Here is a 12,033-nt window from a genome sequence, read left to right as displayed (position 1 = left end):
TGATGTGACTGTGAAGTGGAGACGCGAGGGGACAACCGCAGTTAAACCAAGACCAAGGAAGACATCAATAAGTGACGGACAGCCACCGTCGAGCGTCGCGATGGGTGGTTGGAAAGAATCACATGAAATCAGTGGAAGGAATCACTCGTGAATTCCAAACTGCTGCCGGCAGTCCATTTAGCACAGTGACTGTGCGTATGGGGTTCAAAAGAATGTATTCAATGGACGACCAGCTCCTCGTAAGCCACACATTTCTGTAGCCAGTGCTGAGCGACGCTTGAGGTGGCGTAAAGAAAGACGCAATTGACGGTGGATGACTGGAAACGAGTGATTTGAACCACGCTATATACAGCACCAATTCCATGGGAGGACGTGGCCTTGGCGAATTCCTGGAGAAAGTAACCTGTGATCGTGTAAACTGCCAACAGTGAGGTACGGGGAGGTGAGGGTGTTTTTGTGGTTAGGGTGTGGTCCCCTTATTGCTATTAAGAAAACGCTAAATGCGAAAGGACGTGAACACATTTCACAGCAATGCGTACTGCGTATACTAGAGCAACAGTTCAAATGGTTCAAATGGCTCTGAGCACTAACAGCTGATGTCATCAGTCCCCTAGAACTTAGAACTACTTAAACCTAACTAACCTAAGGACATCACACACATCGATGCCCGAGGCAGGATTCGAACCTGCGACCGTAGCGGTCGTGCGGTTCCAGACTGAAGCGCCTAGAACCGCTTGGCCACTCCGGACGGCAGCAGTTCAGATACAGTTATTGTGTCAGCAGGGCAATGCACCCTATGACACAGTATCTGTGAGGCAGTGGTTTGTGGCCAGTAACAACATTCCTAAAATGATCTAGCCTGCCCTGAGTCGAGTCCCCACTTCTGTAAAATATCTGTGAGTATGCGTACGGAACGATTTGAAGTGGAATGATCATATAAAATTTATTGTTGGTAAGGCGGGTGCCAGGTTGAGATTCATTGGGAGAGTCCTTAGAAAATGTAGTCCATCAGCAAAGGAGGTGGCCTACAAAGCACTCGTTCGACCTATACCTGAGTATTGCTCATCAGTGTGGGATCCGTATCAGGTCGGGTTGACAGAGGAGATAGAGAAGATCCAAAGAAGAGCGGCGCGTTTCGTCACAGGGTTATATGGTAAGCGTGATAGCGTTATGGAGATGTTTAGCAAACTCAAGTGGCAGACTCTGCAAGAGAGGCGCTCTGCATCGCGGTGTAGCTTGCTGTCCAGGTTTCGAGAGTGTGCGTTTCTGGATGAGGTATCGAATATATTGCTTCCCCCTACTTATACCTCCCGAGATCACGAATGTAAAATCAGAGAGATTCGAGCGCGCACGGAGGCTTTCCGGCAGCCGTTCTTCCCGCGAACCACACGCGACTGGAACAGGAAAGGGAGGTAATGACAGTGGCGCGTAAAGCGCCCTCCGCCACACACCGTTTGGTGGCTTTCGGAGTATAAATGTAGATGTAGATGAACGCAATGAGATGTGTTAGGACGTCGACTTCTCTTCGGACAGCAGCTTAGAACACCACTACGTTCTCTGTTTTCGGCCCTTGAGGAAGAATGGGCCGCCATTCCTCCACAGACATTCAGACACGTAACTGGAAGCGTCCTTGGCAGAGTTCAGGTCATCGTGAAGGCGATGTTCGACCCATCCCATATTAATGTCTGTCAACAGGTGTTCGGATGCCTTTGACCAGATCGTGTGCCCCTGCATATCGTTTTGGTAGGGACTACGAAAACAAAATTAGAGTAATTATAGTACTCACGGAGGCATTTTAGCAATCACTGCAATCTCGCTACATACACGAATGAAATGCGAAGAATGTCTAACGTGTAGTAGAATGCAAAATACGCGCGGCACATCGGTTTGTAGAGAATGTCCGTTGACGAAAATTGTGGTGGTGGGGGAGTAGTATTGGAGTAGTACTCCGTGGAAGAGAGAAATTAACATATTTCAATGATGTACGTGTAATACCAAACGGGTTTCAGCAGATTAGGAATCTACTCAGCAGATTATGAAACTGAAGTCCATCCTTTCATATCTGAAAGTAAACTAAACTCCTCCCGAAAAGGCCATGAAAGCCCAACGGTACCGACCGGCCTCCGTATCATCCTCAGCCCACAGGCGTCACTGGATGCGGATACGGAGGGGCATGTGGTCAGCACACCGCTCTCCAGGCTGTATGTCAGTTTGCGAGACCACCGGAGCCGCTACTTCTCAATCAAATAGCTCCTCAGTTTGCCTCACAAGGGCTGACTGGATCCCGCTTGCCAACAGCGCTCGGCAGACCGGATGATTACCCATCCAAGCGCTAGCCCAGCCCGACAGCGCTTAACTTCGGTGATCTGACGGGAACCGGTGTTACCACTGCGGCAAGGCCGTTGGCATCTGAAACTAAGGAACGGGAAATTCGTGATCATCTTTGTCGATTTCAGAAAGGCCTTAGACTCAAGTGATCGAACCACCTTATTTTAAATTCTTGAAGAGAGTGTCTTAGATAACGAAACAGAAGTGATTATTCAGCAAACCGCGACTAACACGACCTTGAAAGTGAGGTTCAGAGGAGAGTTGTCTGCTGCCTTTCAAACCACGACAGGAGCGAGACAAGGAGCTCAACTATCGCCTCTGCTCTACAACTGGATTTTTTTTTCTGGAAAAGTCTTCCGAGAATGGTGGAAAGAAATGGACAATTCAGGGGTAGAAAATGAGGTAAAGCTAGACTACAAGTATATGAATCTTACAATCGACTGTCAAGGCTTTACAGATAATCTACCCATCTTTCACGCTCCATACATGCGGCAGCAAAACAACTTAAACAACTGAAGACACAGGCAACGAAGGCGGGGCTTTAAATCTCCTCTGAGAACGTGCAGTTTATGGCAAACAAAATCAGCGCCAAGAGAACTGTAGGTAGGACTGGGTAAAGTTAAACAGGTAGAAAAGTTTAAATACCTAGATGAATGAATGAAGGATAACCTGTCAGAGACGGAAACCTTCGTGTCATACGTTAAAATTATGGAAGTGGTCTGTTAACTAGCTAAAGTCACCTACAACAAGTGATTAATACCCCCAAACATCAAAATTAGACACTAATCCACTGTTGTTCGACTAGAGCTCTCTATGGGGCAGGGACTCTTACAATAAATTTGAGGCCAAAGAAAGAAAGATTTTGAGAAAAATTCCGGGTCGTATATAATAAACAGCGACAGAACTACGAACCGCACGTGTGTGTTGGGTGGAAAGGTACATGCTCTTATGGGTTACAGTATTTAATGATTTTGAACAAAAAACGTCAAATGAACGTATGTCTAGTTCTAAACAGTTTCCGAGGAAACTAATGAAAAGAATGGGGAACTGAAGAAATGTAGATGATAATAAATGAAATATTGTGATCTAATGTTTTGTTTAAATGTGTACATTTCCTCACAACTGACGTTCAAAAACTCCACCGTGACTGCAGTGCATTTTGCAGCTCCTGTTGACAGTTGCTGTGTTCTTGATCTGAACTCAAGCATACAGCCCTTTACTTGAGTAATGCTAACTACTAAAGGCCTAACGGTACCGACAGACCGGGATGTCATCCTCGGCCGATGGGCGTCACCGGATGCCGACATGGAGGAGCATGTAGTCAGCACACCGCTCTCCTCGTCGTCGTCAGTTTTCGTGACCGGAGCCGCTACTTCTCTGTCAAGCAGTTTCTCAATCGGTATCACAATGGCTGAGTGCACCCTGATTGCCAACAGCGCTCGTTCAGACCCGGACGGTCACCAGTCGAAGTTGTATTCAAGCCCATCAGTACTTAACTTCGACGGGCTGTTGGGAACTGGTGCTACCGCTGTGGTTGGGTTTGAGTACGTGCGTGTAAAATACGAACGAGAAGTTGCATGTAATAAAGAAAGTTTTGGCTGATGTTTTTGTCGAAATGTCAGTAACTGGAGGAGTGAGCGCACATGGTGTACAAGTCAATTTTCGTGAAGATAGGTTGGAATCCTACTGCTGGAAGCAGCGGGCCAACTAAGTCAATGTATATGTTGAGGAAAAACACGTGGTTTCTGAAGAATGACCTATGATCTGTAAAGACAACACTACGTAGCCTAATGTTGCTGCGGATGTATCCGCATGTGAGTGTGGTGAAGAAGAATATGCGACTGATGCCCCTGGTTTTCAAACAGTTGTATGCTGTGTGCGGTTAAGAAAAGGATATAAGTTTATTTGCAATTTTTTGTACAGGATCAACAATATTATCATCCCTCAAAGCATGTACCTCCCCCCCCCCCCCCCAATTCACCCATATAAGCAAGTGGAGAAGGTATGTGACACGATTCGGAAAAGAAGGACTGCCTTTTTGGCCATGTGACGCGAATGAGCCCACGACGGATGCAGTAGTATGTTAACGTTCTTTCTGGATAAGACAGCAAAGGGGCAGGGTTCACAGAAGTTGTAAAAGATGTAAGAGAAGTGGGAATTTCTCCTAAATTCATGCAGGAGCGAGATCCGTTTAAGGAAAAACTAAGAATACTCAAAGATTTCCAGGAAAGGCCGACGCTGAAGGCAAGGAATGCGTGGGTCCGAGAGAGAAAATACCAGCGCCGGAAACGAGTGCGGGAACACAGGGCGGCAGTTGAAGCACGTGGAAGGAGACGGTCGAATTGACGCGGTCGCTAGATAGCCGAAATGACGGAGGAAGAGGATATGCATGCAGTGAATGTCGTGAAACTTCCTGGCGGATTAATACTGCGTGCCGGACCGAGACTCGAACTCGGGATGTTTACCTTTCGCTGACCAATGCTGTACCGACTGAGCTACCCAAACACGACTCACGACCCGTCCTCACAGCTTCACTTTCGCCAATACCTCGTCTCCTACCTTCCAAACTTCACAGAATCTCTCCTGCAGACTTTGGAGAACCAGCTCTCCTGAAAGAAAGGATATTTCGGAGACATGGCTTAGTCACAGCCTAGGGGATATTCCCAGTGCGCTGGTGTGAAACTTCCTGGCAGATTGAAACTGTGTGCCGGACCGATACTCGAACTCGGGACCTTTGTCTTTCGCGGGAAAGTACTCTACCACCTGAGCTACCCTAGCACGACCACCAATTTTAACCTGACACGAATTTTCATATCGGCGCACACTCTGCTGCAAAGTGAAATTTCATTCTGGAAACATCCCCCAGGTTGTGGCTAAGCCATGTCTCCGAAATATCCTTTCGTCTAAGAGCGCTAGTTCTGCAAGTTCTGCGCCGGCCGCGGTTGGTTCAAATGGCTCTGAGCACTATGGGACTTAACGTCTAAGGTCATCAGTCCCCTAGAACTTGGAACTACTTAAACCTAACTAACCTAAGGACATCACACACATCCATGCGCGAGGCAGGATTCGAACCTGCGACCGGAGCGGTCGCGCGGCTCCAGACCGGCCAGGGTGGCCGAGCGGTTCTAGGCGCTATAGTCTGGAACCGCGCGACCGCTACGATCTCAGTTTCGAATCAAGCCTCGGGCATGGATGTGTGTGATGTCCTTAGTTTAGTTAGTTTTAAGTAGTTCTAAGCTCTAGGGGACTGATGACCTCAGAAGTCCCATAGTGCTCAGAGCCATTTGAACCATTTTGCAAGTTCTGCAGGAGAGCTGCTGTGAAGTTTGGAAGGTAGGAGACGAGGTACTGGCAGAATTGCAGCTGTAAGGACGGATCGTGAGTCGTGCTTTGGTAGCTCTGTCGGTACTTGCCCGCGAAAGGCAATGGTCCCGAGTTCGAGTCTCCGTCCGGCACACAGTTTCACAGCGCACACTCTGCTGTAGAGTGAAAATTTCATCCTGTAGTGAAGATCCTCTTCTGAAGAGGTGCTCTCGCTTCAGTTACCACAACCAAATCCGACACGCGCGCGCAACAGTCTGTCAGAGTGGTTGGCTCGAGCGGGGGTATCGAGTGGACGCGTGGCGTGCGCGAGCGGTGCCGTGGCAAAGAGCGCGGCGCGGCATGGCGTGGCGTCACGTGACGTCAACGCGCGATCGATGGCGGCCGGCCGAGTGCGGGCGGGCGGCAGGTGGTGTGTGTATACCTGTGCGGCGGCGGCTCGCCCACGCCGTGGCCCATGTTGTTGTTGGCGTCATCTCCGCCTGCCTTGGCGGGCGTCACCGGAAACACCTGCGACTTCTTGAGGAAGGCGACGCGCCGATGCCGGCGCTGGCGCCAGCGGCAGCAGAGCGCCGCCGCCAGCATGCCGACGTCCCGGCGTCGCGCTACGACGGCCAGCGCACGTCTCACACGCACCGGCTAAACGTAGTTCCGCACGTTACTCCAGGGAGCAGTAGCCACAAACACACGCTCGTGAGAGACACTGCTCGTCTACTGTGTCGACCAAAACAATTGTATGTTCGTCTGGAAGATTCTCCAGCGAACAGTCGCCACGGCCACACACACGGGTGAAAAGCACTGGCTGTCTACTGCGTCGAACAGGACAATTTTACGTAGTTCTGCTCGTTCCTCCAGCGGACCGGCGCCACGAAAACACACGCTAGTATCACTGATTGTCACTTCCGTTGTTGAGAATTTTACGTAGCTCCGCAGGTTTTTTCCAACGAATGATACGGTATTATCGTTGCGAGGCAGGGTTGTTCACTCATGTTCTCAGACAGAAAAGCTTAAATCAAACGATTATCCGTCACTGGCTGCAATTTCAGACACTAGCAGATGAACCGACAGGGGGTACGAAAATATTATACGATTCCCAAGAGAAGCGACGCCTTTGCGTGCAGATTACACTAGCGAAACACATCTCACAGTAGCTGTCATCTGGAGGCGTGTCTTGCTCGATGTGTAGTTCGTAACTCTCAATTACTGGCGGCTTTTTATGCGACTCTCAATCGAGCGGATATGGTAAGTCCAGAAGATCTGCTTGGACTGTATTGGTACAAGAGAAATGTGCGCGCCATAGAGTAGTGACAGCAAGTGGTTTCGGAAATGTGCTTCCATGTGAGAATCCTGAGCCGTGTCACCTCGCCATCCTGCAGTCTTCCAGAGTCGTTGGTCTTTCAGCGTCCAGATGCGTTGAAATAACTGCGAGCCTGCACAGTAAGTAATGAATTACAAGGGAGATTTTTGCCTTTCAGTATCTGGAAACACCACTGTGGCAATAGATTTACGAGAACTGCTGAGGTTCGTCCGTCGCACCGGCATAGACTGCAGGGCGTAGCTGGCGTTGCTTCGGGCAGGTGTCGTCTGTTTCTCGCCTCCTCGCCCGGCTTCCGGCTGCGGGCATCCCGGTGCGGGCGTCGCAGCTGACTGACGCACGGCCGCGCCGTCGCGACGGAAGCCGGCGTCGGCGTCGGCGGGTCACGTGACACCCGGCCGCCGCCGCCACCCACGCAAGCACGCCGTGTTGCTCGGAGGGGCGGAGGTGGGGGCGGGAGGGCACCGGCGCCCCAGCGCGCGGACGACGTTCTCGCTCTTCACACGTCTGCCAGTTAAAGCCGACACTGGCGGGACGTCAAGGGGGAAGCGCCCGTGCAGTGGGACGAGTTTTGCGATGTCACAGAGTGGAATTTCACGTAGAGTGGAAAGGAGAATCAGACACGTCAGATTCCTGCAGAGTGGAAAGGAACGTGGCCAGTGACGTGTATGGTCGTTTTCTACGTCACAAGCACACCTCCGGGAAAAGCCGTATTGGATTATGTCGTACGCAGTTCAGTCGGCATTAAATGGTTCTCGTGTTATAATTTACGTGCTGTGAGTCCAGGGTGTCTCAAAGAAAGGTGTCACATATTCCTACAGGAGCTGGTGCTGGTCAAATGGTTCAAATGGCTCTAAGCACTATGGTACTTAACATCTGACTTCATCAATTCAAATGGTTCAAACGGCTCTGGGCACTATGGGACTTAACTTCTGAGATCATCAGTCCCCTAGAACTTAGAACTACTTAAACCTAACTAACCTAAGGACATGACACACATCCATGCCCGAGACAGGATTCGAACCTGCGACCGTAGCGGTCGCCCGTTTCCAGACTGTAGCGCCTAGAACCGCTCGGCCACTTCGGCCGGCAGGTCATCAATCCCCTAGAACTTAGAACTACTTAAACCTAACTAACCTAAGGACATGATACATATCCATGCCCGAGGCAGGATTCGAACCTGCGACCGTAGCAGCAGCGCGGTTCCGGATTCAAGCGCCTAGAACCTCTCGGCCACATTCTCCATTACCGCTGGTAATTCGTGTCGCAAAAATCGTAGATATACAGTGCTTGTTAATCTGTTTGATGAAGTGTATGGCCCTTATGAGTCTGTCGCGGACGATTTTAATTTTAATAAAGTCTACCTGCTGTAGAAATATTTGACACTTTTTTAAAACTGTCTATATATTCTCATAGAAACAGCACATTGATCTGCAGAAAACGGGTTTGTTAGTATGGCTTTTTACGATAGTTCGACGACAACCAGGAAACGTCAAAAACACTGTCGTTTGCTACGCAACGAACTGGTGTACCGCTGAAATAGTAGACAGGTGCAGATACTCACGATGGAGGAATCTGAGATGTGTTGTCAGCCCTATTTGTAGCCCAATCCGGGTAACAGATTAGAAAGAGGCCATTTCCAGTGAGCTATTTACATAGCCACGCACGGTCTTTTGCTCCTTAGTCAGTAAATCTTCTATTAGAAGAATTTTTCTTTCCCTTAATCCTAAGCTAAATATACGCTTACTATGCTAACGTCTGTCACCTACTGGTTGCTATGTCAGGCAATACAGTGTCAGGACTTCTACACATGTAGGCTTGTTTTCATATTAGAACTTAAGAACTTTTAACATCGTGTAGCCCCGTCAACAACTGTGACAATTAAACATATAACAAGTCAGTCTCAGTTGCAAATAGAAATAAATCTTTACCTAGGTTTCAGCCAAAATAATTTGGCCTTCCCCAGAAGCTATTGACACTAAACTATTACGTGCCAAAGTTTGGCCACGTCAAGTATAAAACTATAGCACCGTAGTACCCAATCATAACTCTACATTACTTAGTTGAAGAGAAACAGCAGGCTGGGTGGACGAGGTCGGTAGGCCGCGAGAGCTGCCAGGAACTAATCGCAGCGAGCAGCTATGTACTGAGCAGAAAGGAGAAAGATGAATACTCCCCGTACACTGATGTCATACAAGTCATGGCATCCCTCCTAACATCGTGTCGCGCCTCATTTTGCCCGATGTACTGCGGCAACTTGACGTGACATGGACTCAACAAGTCGTTGCAAGTCCCCTGCAGAAATACTGACCCATGCTGTCTCTATAGGCGTCCAAAATTGCGAAAGTGTTACCGGTGCCGGATCTTGTGTACCAACGGACCTCTGGATTATGTCCCATAAAGTTTCGATCGGATTCATGTCGAGTGGTCTGGGTGGCCAGATGTTTCGCTCGAACTATCGAGAATTTTCTTCAAACCACTCTCGTCTCGAACAGTTGTCGCCCAGTGACAAAGCTCACTGTCATCCATAAAAAGGCCATCGTTGTTTGGGAACATGAAGTCCCGGTATAGCTGGAAGTGGTCTCCAAGTAGCCGAAAATTATCATTTCCAGTCAATGATCGGTTCAATCGGACCAGAGGACGCAGTTCATTCCATGTAGACGTGGACCACATAATTATGGAGGCACCGTCATCTTGTTTGCAAGGCACAGTGCCTTGTTGATAACTTGGATCTATGGCTTTGTGGGGTCTGCTGCACACTCGAACCCTATCATCAGATCTTACCAAATGAAATCGGGACTCATCTGACGAGACCACGGTTTTCCAGTCGTCTAAGGTCCTACTAATATGGTCACGAGCCCAGGCGAAGAGCTGCAGTTAGTGTCGCGCTGTTAGTGTTCGTCGTCTGTTGCCATAGTTCATTAACGCCAAATTCCGCCACACTGTTCTAACGGATACTTCGTCGTACGTCCTACACTGATTTCTGCGCTTATTTCACGCAGTGTTGCTTGTCCGTTTAACACTGGCAACTCTAGGTAAATTCCGCTCTCTCGGTCGTTAAGTGAAGGCCGTCGGCCACTGCGTTGTCTATGGTGAGAGGTAATGCCTGAAATTTGGTTTCTCAGCACACTCTTGACACTGTGGATCTCGGAATATTGAAACCCCTAAGGAATTCCGAAATGGAATGTCCCAAGCGCCTAGTCCCAACTACCATTCCACGTTCAATGTCTGTCAATTCCCGACATGCAGCCATAATCAGGTGGGAAACCTTTTCACACGAATCACATGAGCACAAATGACAGCTCCGCCAATGGACTGTCCTTTTATACCCTGTGTACGCGACACCACCGCCATACCGCCATCTGTACATGTGCATATTGCTATGCCATGACTTCTGTCACCTCAGTGTGTTAATGTCTACCAATAGGTGTCCGGATACTTTTGATCAGATAGTGTATAATAGTCAATACTTGTCCAATGTTTACTGGAAATAAAGTCCCGTTTAACGTCACCAGCCACGAGTAGAAAGTGAAAGTTTTCTTAGTTCTTTGCTGTTCAGCTTAAACACGAAAGATACTGACCGAGGCAAGTTAAATGCACACACTGAAACATCCCCTTAGAAAAATTTATAAATGACAGTGCTGGAAAACCTCTACGTTATTTGATTTTGAAACAGCTGAGCAAAACTGAACGTACTCAGACATTTCTCTCTTTACCTATTCTGATCAACTCTAAACTGACACACAATATTTCTTTTTTTTAGCGCAACGGAATCTGACTTTCAATAATCCCTACAAAAGAATTGCCCTGACTCACAATAACCTATACCTTACATGAATTACTCACCTCACAAAAATCTTCGTTACTCGAACTACTGCAATACAGCGAGCGCCAGTACTGCCAGCTAAATAAAAGATTTTAACTACTGAAGGCACTAACTACTGATAGGCATAGTTAGCAAATGAAAGATTTTGATGGAGAACAAACAATGTATTTACCTTAACAGTCTTCAAAAGTCATAATATATATATACCAGTTCATGACATCCAGTCTTAGAAATTTCCTTTTTCTGACGGACACATTTCCAGATCGTCCGCTCTCAGAACTCTGCCATCTCTCTCCCCACATCCACCACTGCTGGCGGCTCACCTCCAACTGCACAACGCTACGCGCTGTTCACAGCCAACTGCCCAACACTACAATAGTGAATATTCCACGCCACAGGCGTACACAGCACAGTCAGCGATTTTCATACAGAGCGCTACGTGGCGTTACCAACATAAGAATCTAGACAGCCTACTTACAACACCTTCACCGCGCACTCGTCGCTGATTAACTGCGGTTTTACGGACGTAGCTCCACAATGGCGCCGTCCCTAGCTCTGAGTGTCTGTCAGTTCGGCGCTTTCTACCCTATAGTCATCTCATTGTTTCTCCTGCACCCCAACTAGTATAGCTAAGCCAACTGCTTGGTATACTACGAGTAGTTAGTACAGTTGACTGCTGACGCGGAGATCCTGGATTGTAGATAAGGCAACCAAGAGAAACTCAAATTGCAAGAACATTTTAATGTTTTTTTAAAAAATTAGACGCTGGATATAGGTTCAAAAAATCATTTATACTACACGTCGCTGTTTTCAGGGATAAGAACTAATCTGTACAGCACCAAAACATCAAAGTACGTCCCTGCTATCATAAGTGTAACATTTTGTTGTCTTTCTTATTATTTTTATGCTCTAAAACATCGTCGTTGCTAAAGAGGAGAGAAACTCTTGCTTTTTAAAATATACGAACCAAGTAAAATACAAGAAATGTGCAACTCTCCCAGAATATAATAGCGTCTTAAACAAAAGCAATCCAGGGAATATAACAGCTAAGTACGTGCTACAACCAGACGTCAAACTGTTTCTGAAAGTAATGGGAATGGCTCTTGTATGGTTAACTGGATACAATAGAACAGACTGTAAAACGAAAGGAAAGAAGCAGGTCAAATTTTTTTTTTTTTTTTTTTGGAGGAAATCATGGAATTAGCTCTGGGGAAAGCGAAAATAGTGCAAAATTGAACTCCCG

At 47.8% G+C, this 12,033-nt stretch overlaps 1 protein-coding gene and 1 pseudogene across 1 annotated transcript in view; both read right to left on the bottom strand.

Annotated features, from left to right (window-relative positions):
- LOC126417066 (uncharacterized) overlaps positions 1-7,277 on the bottom strand; it is a 70,771-nt gene extending 63,494 nt beyond the window's left edge. The window contains exon 1 of the mRNA XM_050084959.1: positions 6,074-7,277. Coding sequence (XP_049940916.1) covers positions 6,074-6,234 — 161 coding nt within the window. The 5' untranslated portion in view covers positions 6,235-7,277. The remainder of the gene's footprint in view (positions 1-6,073) is intronic.
- On the bottom strand, positions 2,290-2,407 carry LOC126417352 (5S ribosomal RNA; annotated as a pseudogene).
- Positions 7,278-12,033: the final 4,756 nt, after the last annotated feature.

This window comes from Schistocerca serialis, chromosome 8 (assembly GCF_023864345.2).
Source record: "Schistocerca serialis cubense isolate TAMUIC-IGC-003099 chromosome 8, iqSchSeri2.2, whole genome shotgun sequence".
NCBI lineage: Eukaryota > Metazoa > Arthropoda > Insecta > Orthoptera > Acrididae > Schistocerca > Schistocerca serialis.
Note: the sequence above shows the minus strand (reverse complement) of the source record. Positions and strands in the feature narration are given on the sequence as shown.